The following is a 12720-nucleotide window of genomic DNA, read 5'->3' as shown; positions in this document are numbered from 1 at the left end:
AAGTTTTACCATAGCAGAAGCTTTAATTTTAAGCCTTATTCCATTGGCTATTAATCTTGCAGGAATACAGAATTATAATTATGCTGCAAAATGTTAAAGAGATTTAATTACAGAGCATGCCATAATTTAAGATGAGCACTTCTTCAAGATGACAAGCTATAACTTACCTCATACTTCAACTTGCGTTGAGCAGTGTCGTTATAAAACTTCTCGTTATCCTGGAAATCAGGCAAAGTTCAAATGTTCAGAAGAGCGGCACAAAAGTAATCAAGACAACAAATGGCCCGGCTCAGCTGGGATATTAGCAATGCCAGCCTATTTAGTCCAAATACTCTGATTTGGCAAATGGAAAATGTACCAAAGTGAGCCCATGGTAGTCTGCCTATCACCTCAAAGCTCACTCCCACTCTGTAACTGTAGCAAGAGAACACAATCTCTGGCATCAACACCCCAGTAATGTGCAGTGCAGGCTGAAAAAACATAGCCCAGAGATGGAAAGAAGAGAGAGCCCCTACCAGAGAAGAATGGCAGAAAAAGTTGATGGACTATGCTGAATTGGTAAAAATGACCAGAAGAATCAGGAAGACCAAAATTTTAATAAGGAATGGGGGAAAATATATAATTTACCTTAAAAACCATTGTAAACAATTAAAATTATTAGGAGGATTGGAATAACACTTGTAGTTTAATGTTAAATTTTGGGTATAAAGGAGATTTAATAGATTTGGAAGGCTGATTGCCGAAGAATTGATGCTTTTGAATTATGGTGCTGGAGGAGACTCTTGAGAGTCCCATGGACTGCAAGAAAAACAAACCTCTCCATTCTTAAGGAAATCAGCCCTGAGTGCTCACTGGAAGGACAGATCATGAAGCCGAGGCTCCAATACTTTGGCCACCTCATGAGAAGAGAATACTCCGTTGAAAAGACCCTGATGTTGGGAAAGATTGAGGGCATAAAGAGAAGGGGACGACAGCGGATGAGATGGTTGGACAGTGTTCTCAAAGCTACCAACATGAGTTTGTCCAAACTGCGGGAGGCAGTGGAAGACAGGAGTGTCTGGCATGCTCTGGTCTGTGGCGTTACAAAGAGTCGGATACGACTAAATGACTAAACATCATCATCATCAACAACAACAACAGATTTGGATTAATAGACAAGATGCAGGAGGAAAAGGTTAATATAAGGACCCACAAAGGGGAGGAAGGAAGTTCAAGAGATTTTTCGGAATTCTTTTTCTGTGTTGGTTGGCTGATAATTGTTTTTAAATTTTTAAAATCTGAAAAACTCAATTTATTATTTTCAAGAAAACAACACCTATACCTTTCCAAGCCTCATGTAGAAGGCTGTTTTGTATTCTCTCGTTGCTCTCTTCCACTTCCCAGCGACAGGTTCAGGAAATACATATACACAAGGGGCACACTGCAACATTTTGTTTTATCATTTATCATTTACAAATTATTTAGCACCAGCTGCAATAACCATGTTGTTAGGGATTAAATTGAGGAGAATAAGTGGGTCTGATTGCATGTACAAAACAAATGTACTTCAGAGAAGCAATTCAAACTCCATTTTACTGCTGCTTGAACCACTGTGTGAGAAAAAGGGAAAAGGGAAAAGGCAAAAGTTTGTGGTTTCTCTCTCTTTTCTGAGTTGGCAGTTATCAACGCACAGACGAATATGAGGGGAATACAGCTTTGTGGAGACATTCCCCCTCCCCGATGTGATCATAAACTCATGCTTAGGGACAGACCAATTATATTTTCTCACCTTTGAAAGTTCTGCAGACTGCAGGAGGCTATTATTATTTTCTCCACATGTATAGTGTATGTTTTGAAGACGTCTTTGAACTTCTTCTTCAATAAAGGCATTTATTCTAGATATTTTTAAAATTGCAAATAAAAGAGAGAAGAATTACTCAACTATGTAAAGGACCATTAAGGCTCTGTCCCCTAGGTAACCTTGAACAAAAAGATTAAGTGTCTTTTGATGGTTAGAGATAGGGCAGGATGATGGAAGTGTTAATAATGAACAGATTTATGGTCTTAATATATTGTTACCTGTCCCGAGACTTTGGAAGGGACAGGCTACACAATAAATAAGTAGTACATTAGTACAGTCACTTCAACTGCAGGAGGAATTGCTTGCCTTGCTCTTAAGTTTTCTGCACTTACTAATTGCAGTAAAGACAAGAATTAGTGACAGCCAATTCCCCCATTAAGTTAAAACATCCAGTGGCAGCCATAGGCTGTAATTATCCATTAAAAATCTATGAAAGCTTTGCTGGTGCCTTCAGTAGCAACAGGATTGCTTCCACAGCTTTCAGCATATAATTCTAGTTCCCACCATGAAATCTGCTTATTTATAATAAGAGAAAGCATTATCGTAAGAGTTGCTAGAGAGAGCACAGTCTTGGTTAAAAGCAACAGAAGGAAGAGCAAAACGGTGCACACAATGATAATGTTTTTTTTTTTTAAAAAAAACAACACCTCAAGGGTGCTTGCGGGGGTGGGGAGATTTGGCTCTCTGTATACTATTGGGTAATATTTTATATTCTCTTGATTACATGGCATTAAACAGATTTCCCAGCCGCTGTGGAACTACAATCATAAAACGCTGCAAGCCCCTGGGCTCTGTTTTTAAGAGACTAAACTCATGAGCTTACCTCAGGTAAAATCAAACAAAGTTCAGAGTCTTATTTGGAAAACATTTCAAACGCCTCAAAGCAAAAAAAAACTGTGCCATTATACTCTGATTACAATGAGAGCATTCTTTTAGCAGTGCTATTAAAAGACATCCATCTAAAAATGCTTCTGAAGAAAATTGCATTATAGGGTTGTTGTTGTTTTTTTGAGATGTAGAAGTTGGGTTGGGGTAAAACCAGGAATACATACCTGTCATCTACCAATGGAATAAAGTGGGATTGAGATTTTGTAACACTAGAAGGGGAACTGCTATGGGATAATCTCTCTTCTCCAGCTCCTAGGGACCCTTTTTCAATCCCATCGCCTTCATAGATCTTCTGCTTTAACTGTTGTATTTGCAAGTCCAAGCTGTCGGCAAAATTTCAACACATATTATTTAAGATGCAACAACACAGCAGGGTTTCTTAAAGCTTTGCTGCAGTAAACTTCATTAAGAAAAGCTTCACCCCGCACCCCTCAGTTCCAGACTATAGAGACAAAATAAATTCAGGCAATTTTCAGCTGGTAGGTAATTCTTATCCTGGGGGTAAGAAACTAAAAGCCTGTGGAAAAACAGGGGTGTTATTTCTTGCCCCGGCACAATCAATAAGGTGGTGGGTGAAAGGTTGGAATATTCATACTAAGCTGGATTGTAAGAGGGTCTCCATAATAATAATAATAATAATAATAATAATAATAATAATAATAATAATAATAATTTATTATTTATACCCCGCCCATCTGGCTGAGTTTCCCCAGCCACTCTGGGTGGCTCCCAATCAAGTATTAAAAACAATACAGCATTAAATATTAAAAACTTCCCTGAACAGGGCTGCCTTCAGATGTCTTTTAAAGATAGGATAGCTTTCCTTCACATCTGAAGGGAGGGCATTCCACAGGGCGGGCACCACTACCAAGAAGGCCCTCTGTCTGGTTCCCTGTAACCTTACTTCTCACAATGAGGGAACCGCCAGAAGGCCCTCGGCGCTGGATCTCAGTGTCCGGGCTGAACGATGGGGGTGGAGACGCTCCTTCAAGTATACAGGACCGAGGCCGTTCAGGGCTTTAAAGGTCAACACCAACACTATGAATTGTGCTCGGAAACGTACTGGGAGTACTAATAGACTGCTCCTATGTGGACCCAATTTCAACAGTACTTACTGCCTCCGATCATACTTGTGTCTAATATGGTAGACACAAAAATGGAGCCAATATGGTTTGAGAAGAAATTAAATCAGGATGTTATTCCATAAGGGGCATTTCCTTAGACTGTAACATTCTTTTTGTCAATATATGTGCCTAAGTAGTCATTTGTCAACAAGGAACTTCATTAGGATTTAAATATATTAGTTAAACAAATGAACACTAGTAATTTTCAGAGCAAATATCTTAGTCAGCTCATTAAAGTTAGATTGATTCATGAGTCTTAGGCCATTAGCAACACTTGAGTAACCCTGCCTCATTTCAGAGCATCAACAACAATTTCAGCAATTGAGTCTCCAGAGGAACTGGCTGAAGTCAAAAGATGCCATTAGATTTAAACAAATGAACACAAACATGTTTTTAAATGTTCAAGTATTTTAGAAGAAGGCAAACTTAGTTCAACGGAGCAGAAAGTCCATGATTGGTGGGTGCCTCTTTTAAACTTGGAGTAGAAAACTAGTATGCTAAAAACAACAACTAGGTAGACAATTAATTTGCTTTCTGTGCTTTCAAATGCAAGCATCCTTGCATATCCTGAGAATCCATACACCTTAAAGATCACTCAAAATGATCATTTTGAAGGGTTGTACTAAATGACTCTTGGGTATTTTCCAACTCCCCTAGAATAGAATTCTACGATTCTATGAAAATTTGAATCTAATACTTGCACTGGAAAGTATTTAAGAACTTTAACAATTCCCTCCACCCACCCCAAAAGTTAGCTGCTTGCTACATGGAGACATGCACAGCTGATTCAAATTCAACTTTTCTACTAGAGAGAAAGAGAAAACATCACTCATTCCTTTCTGCGGAACTGCTGCAATGTTAAATGAGCAAGATTATTTGTTTGGACCTATGGTTTGGTCCACGTCCAAAAGAGCCAAAACCAAAATATAAAGTTGTATCTTCATCCCACAGTGATTCACTGGAACAGGAATTTAACATCTCCCCCACAAACTAAAAAAAGTTCTTACTACAAGAAGCAATCTACAGCTGCCATTAGTTTGGAGGCTTTCATTCCTGCTGCACTGAAGTTAGGCTTATCTGTGGGTTTGTTATTTTTCTGCTGTTTGTGTAATGGTTATAATTCTTAATGTGCAACTGGAACTATACAGAAAAACCTGGAAGGTAGAAGACTGGCACAATAGAAGTGTAAAGAAGTTTTCAGCTTCTCCCCTCAGAGACTGGCCATCCTTCTGCCCCCAAAGAGGCAGTTTGATGGCCAAACTAGACATGACATTTAATGGGTCTTTGCCTTCAACATGCACTTCTGGAAAAAAATGCAAATAACATCTGCTGGGGTGGTACTTCGCAGAATCCTAGAAAATGGGGAATGAGTTTAACCCTTCTCCTTTCCTGCTGTTGTTGTGACAATACAGCGGAACCTCGGTTGTTGAATGCTTCGAAAGCTGAACAATTTGGAACCCAAACGCCGACAACCCAGAAGTGAATGCTTCCGTTTTTGAATGTGCCTCAGAAGTCAAATGGCTTCGAAGCACGTTTTTCCATTTTTAAAAGGAATTTGCCAACCAGCAATTGCGCCTCGGTTGTGGAACGTTTCGGAAGTCAAACAGTCTTCCAGAACAGATTATGTTTGACAATCGAGGTTCCACTGTAATTGCTTCTCCGAAAACCACTAGGAAAGCACAAAGGAAGCGCCTACAGCTAAAAGGAAAAAAACCTTCACAAGAAGGACCCTTCAGCCTCCATAAATTTGGATGACTAGTACTTTTGGGTGTATTAAAACTGGGTGGCACTGAAAAGCTAAAAGTATGTGTCTATTAATGATAAAATTGGTTCTTACTGTTCTCTGTCTTCTTCCAAGGCTTTTTGTTCTGCCTCTAGGGTAGCTTGCAGGCCGGCCTGTTCGCTGCAACTGCTGTTCAGAGTTGCAAGCTTCTGTTTTTGCTCCTCAATTTCTATAGTTGAATGACGCTGCAAAGCAGAGTGTCGCCTTTCCAACTTAGCTACCGCTTGCTCCAGTGCCTCTCGCTGCTGCTTTTGCTTTGATTCTAGAATTTCTTTCTCCTTCTTCCGAACTTTCTCTTCTTGACGAGCTACATTGGCAGTGAATTCAAATGTCTCTTGAAGCTGCTGCAGCTGACTGGCACTTGCCCTGTACTGCGCTAGCTGGTCTTCTTTTTCTTCCATTTCTTTTTCAACTTCATAAAGGGTATTGTCCAAGTTCTGCAGGCCTCTATCGAGAACTTCAGAGGCTCTCTGCTTTTCTTCCAACAAAGCTGGCAAATGGTTATTTGTCAGATACAGAAGCTGCCGTTCTTTAAGCTGCAGCCTGTATTCACATGATTTTATTTTGTTACATTCTTCAACTGTCAAGGCAGCATCCATTTCATCATTTTTCTCAAGGCTTAAATGTTGTGCGTGTGCACACTTCAAACGATTCAGATTTTCGTGTTCATCAGCTACGTCTTTTTCTAGATGATCCCTTTGCTGAACCAAGTCTCTCTCTAAACTAGTTAGCTGTTCTAGCTGCCTCCTCTTGAAATCCATGTAGTTGTACTGTGCCTTTTCTAACTCTTCGCTGTTTTCATCTCCTTCAGATCTGGCCTCTTTGACTCGCAAAAGGGACTCTCTGATGTCTTCAAGATTCTTCTTCTCTTCTTCAGCCCTTTGCACATCTCCTAGTTTGACCAGATGTATCATGGCTTGTTTGTCTCTGAGCTGCTCTTCTAAGTTTGCCACCAGTAATACTTGATCTCTTTCTTCCTCTTCCAACCTCCTTTTTTCCAATTCTAACTTGATATACTGCTCCTCTTTTTCCTTTTTAAGCTTTTCCAGTTCTCGGAAAATCTGCATTTTCTCCGCTTTTTCATTCTGATTGAGCTCTTGTAATCGCTGAAGTTCTTCTTTAACTCGAGCAAAAAATTCTTCTTCTTGTTTCTTTTTTTGAAGCTCTATTTCTTGCTGCTCACGTAATCTCTCTTCTTCAAATTTCTCCTTTTCTGCCAGCAAGTCTTTCATCCTGCTTTCTATATGAAAGCTTTTCCTTTTAAGATTCTCCTCTTGCTTTCGGATTTGCAGCTGAACTATTTCCGTTTCCTTACGTTGAGACTCCACTTCTTGCTGCATTCTTTCTAGTTCAGCTTTGTTAGACTTTTGCTTTTCCTCCATTTCTTCTATCAGCTTTCTAAAAGTTTTTTTAAGAGAGAGAGAGAGGAGGAGGATTGTATTTTTTCAAATATTTTGTATCTAGGACATGTACAGGTGAAACTCAGAAAATTAGAATATCGTGGAAAAGTTCATTTATTTCAGTAATTCAACTTCAAAGGTGAATCTAATATATGAGATAGACTCATGACATGCAAAGCGAGATATGTCAAGCCTTTATTTGTTATAATTGTGATGATCATGGCATACAGCTGATGAAAACCCCAAATTAACAATCTCAGAAAATTAGAATATTAAATGAAATCAGCAAAACAAGGGTTGAAAATAGAGCGACATTGGACCTCTGAGAAGTAGAAGCATGCATATGTACTCAGTACTTGGTTTGGGCCCCTTTTGCATCAATTACTGCCTCAATGTGGCGTGGCGTAGATGCTATCAGCCTGTAGCACTGCTGAGGTGTTATGGAAGACCAGGATGCTTCAATAGCAGCCTTCAGCTCTTCTGCATTGCTCGGTCTCTTGTCTCTCATCTTTCTCTTGGCAATGCCCCATAGATTCTCTATGGGGTTCAGGTCAGGCGAGTTTGCTGGCCAATCAAGCACAGTAATCCCATGGGCATTGAACCAGGTTTTGGTACTTTTGGCAGTGTGGGCAGGTGCCAAAGTCCTGCTGGAAAATGAAGTCAGCATCCCCATAAAGCTCATCTGCTGAAGAAAGCATGAAGTGCTCCAAAATCTCCCGGTAGACGGCTGCATTTTCCCTGCACTTAATGAAGCACAGTGGACCAACACCAGCTGGTGACATGGCTCCCCAAATCAGCACAGACTGAGGAAACTTCACACTGGACTTCAAGCATCTGGCACTGTGTGCCTCCCCATTCATCCTCCAGACTCTGGGTCCTTGGTTTCCAAATGAGATGCAAAAGCTGCTCTCATCAGAAAAGAGATTTGGGGAGCCATGTCATCAGCTGGTGTTGGTCCACTGTGTTTCATTAAGTCCAGAGGTCCAATATTGCTCTATTTGCAGTCCTTGTTTTGCTGATTTCATTTAATATTCTAATTTTCTGAGATTCTTCTGTGTGGTTTTTAAAACAAGTTATTCATTAAAAATCATTATTAACACTATAAAGAGGTGTGCATAGAATGTGAAGAAGTACAATGAAGTTTACGGCATAAACACATACTTTAAAAATTCATATTTGATTGATAATATGTACAGTACAAAAAAACTAAGGTAATTTTATGGACTTCCTTGTTTGTCCTTCCATGTTAGACTTGTATAATGGAAAACTCTGCAAAGCCTGAAAGCTAACAAATGAAATTTTCTTCCCCAATCCCCTAAGATTTAATGTGTGAATAAAATATAGCAGTAAAAGAAATAATATAATTCCTCTTCTTTCTACCAATTATCAACATGCATCTTTACAGTCAAGTGTCCATATCAGTTACCTTTTACTTTCTAATTTTTCGAGTTCTTCTCGTTGCTGTCTCTCAAATTCTAATCTGTGTTTTTTTCAAAGGAAAAGGAAAAGCAACATTAAATTTTAAAATAGAAATTATGACGAATAGTTAGAACTGGCACTTTATATAATTTGATATACTGTATAATTTAACATACTCAATAACTTGTGAGTTTTATATTGCATATAATTTATAACCAAAACACAGCCACATTAAGTAAGACAGTTGAACGATTAGCACGGCTTCCACAAGTTAGGGACATGCAGGTATAGCAATCAATATAATGAAATTTAGTGTCTCTACCTTAGACAGATTGGTCCTTTAATAGGGAAAAGGCTGCCAGAGGAGGTAGAGAGAAATAAAGACATCAGTAAAGAAAAGAATGTATAGGTATAAGATTAAAGAGAAAAGCAGCAAAAAATATGTAATATAAACTTGTATTATATTACATATGTAAATAAACTTACGCTATCACAAATATTTCTGCTGTCTACCCCCTTCTGGAATCACATACTAGGTGTCTCTCAAACCTTTAATATGGCACCTTGTCCACACTTAAACAGCTACAGTATTACTCCAAGATACTTTGGGCCTTTTCAGACATTTAAAAATCACTCCCTGTATAATATTCATGGAACCACAGTTCACAGCTAACATTGCTATGAAATCAGCCATCAGTAATTTAAAAGGGACAATGCCCTCTCTTGTCTCAACCATGGCTGTTTGTTGTTTCAAGATACTCTATATTCTCTGCAGGGCTAACCAAAGTAGAGAGATGATATATCCGGTCAGTTTTGCCCTAAATACTTGGCTTGCACTTGGTTTTCACTTTAGGCTTGTGTCGCTCCGAAGTCAGTGCTTGTCAAAACCAATGCTGCATACAGGCTCACAAGCAGAAGAATAAAATGACTACAGTGGTGCCTTGGTACTCAAATGCCTTGGTTCCCAAATGCTGAAAACCTGGAAGTGAGTGTTTCGGTTTTCGAATGTTTTTCGGAAGCCGAATGTCCGATGCGGCTGTTGGCTATTGTTTCTGGGGCACCTGCACCAATCAGAAAGCTGTGCCTTGATTTTCGAACATTTCGGAAGTCAAATGGACTTCTGGAACGGATTAATTTTTGGCTCTTTTTTTTTTTGCTATTTATTTTGTATTTTTGTTTTTGAGGGTTTTTTTCAGTTAATTTGTTTTTGTGACTGTGTGCAACCCAGTTCAGCTACTGATTCATGGATTGTGTGGGTAAAAAAAAATGGGTAAAAAAAACAACATCCCAGCAATGGCTATCATCAGTGTAGGTAAGAAAAAATTTTAATTTTAATTTTTATCATCTACAATACTGTCTTATTTATTTTATAGTAAAGTACATTGATTATTGCTTTCATTTTATGGATCAATGGTCTCGCTAGATAGTAAAAATCACGTTAAATTGCTGTTTTAGGAGTTGTTTTTAAAAGTCTGGAACAGATTAATCCATTTTGCATTACCTTCTATGGGAAAGCATGCCACGGTTTTGGAACGCTTTGGTTTTGGAACAGGCTTCCGGAACGGATTAAGTTTGAAAACTAAGGTACCACTATACAGTGAAAATCAGATAGGAAAAGTTTTAAGGCTCCAAATTGGTGTGCTTTAAAGAAGTGCGTGGACAACCCCAACCCACCTGCAAATGCTATATTGTAATTGTTTAAAGGAATATTAGACAAATTCATGGAAGCCAGGTTTATCAACGACTATCAGCCATTACAGCAAAAGACAGAAGAGGTCTTAATGCCAATTGCTGCGGACTGCTTGCTTTGTGGGTATGCTAGAAGCATTCTTCTGTGAACCAAGCTACATGTTAATGCCAAATGCATGATCATATTTAACATATCTGGTTGTAATGGTTATATGGGGTTGCTCGTGCGTAAGTTGCCGCCACTCCTGGCTAGGATGCCTGGTTAAACCTTTCCTGTCTGGACAGCCCTTCACTTTGTGGCTGTTCAGTCGCTAGCAGAATCCGTCAGTGGGCGTTTCTTAAACTTCTTCCAGCAAAGAAGCTCTTTGACGCCAAGTCTACGCCTACTTTCCCTGCGCGGAAGTCTTCTGCGCTGGGTGGGTGTGGGCAGCGGCGGACCTGTGCTCTCCCCGCTGGTCTCCAGCGAAGAGTCCTGGAGCCCCCTCTCCGATTCCCCCATCCACCCCCCCTTTATCCCTGGTGTTACGCTGATTTCCTTCCCCAGCAGATGAGTTCTCTCTCTGCCTGCTTGGCCCTTCTCTGGCATCGCTTGGGTGCCCTGCCTCCACTTCTGGCTCCGATGTCAGTTCCCTGACACTGGTGCATTATTATTATTTTAGTAGATGCTTCCTTCCAATACCCAAAAGCAGCTTTGATGGCATATGCTGCAAACATGTGTTCAGCACCGCAAAACTATTGCGGGAACTTCAACTGTTTCCATTATGAAAAGTCATGTTTTAAGAAGTCCCAAAGAAGGCAAGAATATAATGAGCGCAGAGATTTATAGAAGACAAGGAATAAGAACCTCGGGAGAGGACAGAAAGCAAAATTGGGCTTTTCCTCAGCTGCATTATGACCACCATCCCACACAAATATAGTGGTACCTCGGTTCTCGAACGTAATCTGTTCTGGAAGACTGTTTGACTTCCGAAACGTTCAAAAACCGAGGCACAAAGGGCTGGCTGAAAGTTCAATTGGAAAAATTGGAAAATATGCAGCAGAAGTCGATTGAATTCCAAGGTGTGTTCTAAAATGGCAGCAATTACTTCTGGGTTTTTGGTGTTTGAAAACTGAAACATTCAGCTTCCGAGATGCTCAAAAGCCACTGTTATTCAAGAAGAGGGACACAGGTTGACTCAATAGAGAAGAATGTGAATAGTTATGTTTAGATATGTGTCTACTTCTACATAATGAAGACCAAATATGCCAAGCAACATTACTTAACAAGTAGCCTGATAAACACCAAGCTTTCACATGCACCAGCTTTGTTAGGAAAAGTGCTCTTTTCAAAGGCTGACATTACTCACATGCACACAAACACACACATGGACTTAATGTCACAAGGAATCGATATTTGGAACATACTCACCCTGGATTATACAGCATAACTGCTGAGAGGTTTTCACAAGATTTTGAAAGATCTGACATTGACAAACTGAAGGAAGAAAGCAGTCCACTCTAATAAGACAGTAGAAGATCAAATAATTACTTACTACTAATATCAAAGTATGTTACGTTTTCCTTAAAACTGTTCACATTTCCCCAGACAAAATATGCATTAATCTCGTAATGCAAATTAGGGCAACGTGCCTATCTAATGCAAAAAAGGCATCAATAAGGTACATAGGAAGAAACAGCCCAACTCACTTTTCTTTTTTCTCTCAATTTGGCTGCTTCCTTCGGATGATTGAAACGAAACATATTTGTTCTCCCAAGTAATATTACAGCACCTGGCCAGAAAGAAACATAATTCAATTGACTACATAACACATTAAGGGCGCTTTTTCGAGGGAGTACAGATTCCGAACACACACTCACTCACTCACTCACACACACACACACACACACTCTGACCGTATTCGCATCTAACACTAAACATTTCAAACAAGCCTGTGTTCAGATGACATGCGAAGGCAGCACATTTGAGCAATCTCTGTAAGCCATAGTTTTGCTTACCAGGACATGTAAACTAGGCCAATTAATTTGCTCCATCAAGTAGAAAGCAAAACTGAGCCAAAAAAATTAGGTGCAGAGAACTGCCAGTGTTTCAAATTTGATATACGGTACTTAAGCTTATGTTCTCCTTCACTACTGCTTTAAAATGAATTTAATAAAGAACAGAAGGGTCTGTTCTGCTTCTGGAAACATTTTTTCTAAAAAATAGTAATTCATAAACAGAAAATACTTCGAAGAGAATTATCTTCATGGCACCCTTTTTAAAATGTCAGGTATGCAATGTCCATCAAAACAAGTTTCAGAAGAAGAAAAAACTTCTCAAATTACTCCAAGATCTTTTTTCATCTGGAGTAAGCTAGCATGACCCAGCGAGTGGAGGTTGGCAAGGCTTGGCAGAGGGGCACCTCAACCCCACCTAATACTTTTCCCCACCCCAGTTGGGCACAAGAGAGGCTGGATTGCAGTGCTATAATAAATAATATAATATAATATAATATAATATAATATAATATAATATAATATAATATAATATAATATATAATACAAATACAAATACAATACAATACAATACAATATAATAAT

General features: G+C 39.2%; 2 protein-coding genes across 5 annotated transcripts in view; one reads left to right on the top strand and one right to left on the bottom strand.

Annotated features, from left to right (window-relative positions):
* Positions 1-12720, top strand: part of OTOR (otoraplin) — a 149898-nt gene that overhangs the window by 52080 nt on the left and 85098 nt on the right. The gene's annotated exons all lie outside the window — the stretch shown is intronic.
* The window catches only part of KIF16B (kinesin family member 16B), a 104226-nt gene that overhangs the window by 42140 nt on the left and 49366 nt on the right, over positions 1-12720 (bottom strand). For 3 of the 4 annotated variants that reach the window (XM_081905984.1, XM_081905987.1, XM_081905986.1), the window contains 8 exons: positions 11830-11912; positions 11552-11640; positions 8777-8809; positions 8462-8515; positions 5690-7033; positions 2893-3051; positions 1769-1874; positions 168-218 (listed from right to left, as the gene is read on the bottom strand). In XM_081905984.1, coding sequence (XP_081762110.1) covers positions 168-218; positions 1769-1874; positions 2893-3051; positions 5690-7033; positions 8462-8515; positions 8777-8809; positions 11552-11640; positions 11830-11912 — 1919 coding nt within the window. The remainder of the gene's footprint in view (positions 1-167; positions 219-1768; positions 1875-2892; positions 3052-5689; positions 7034-8461; positions 8516-8776; positions 8810-11551; positions 11641-11829; positions 11913-12720) is intronic. The other variant, XM_081905985.1, reaches the window with a different exon arrangement.

This window comes from Podarcis melisellensis (genome assembly GCF_964234715.1).
Source record: "Podarcis melisellensis genome assembly, chromosome: 3".
Classification (NCBI taxonomy): Eukaryota; Metazoa; Chordata; class Lepidosauria; order Squamata; family Lacertidae; genus Podarcis; species Podarcis melisellensis.
The sequence above is the reverse complement of the archived record's forward strand: the minus strand, read 5'-3'. Positions and strand labels throughout refer to the sequence as shown.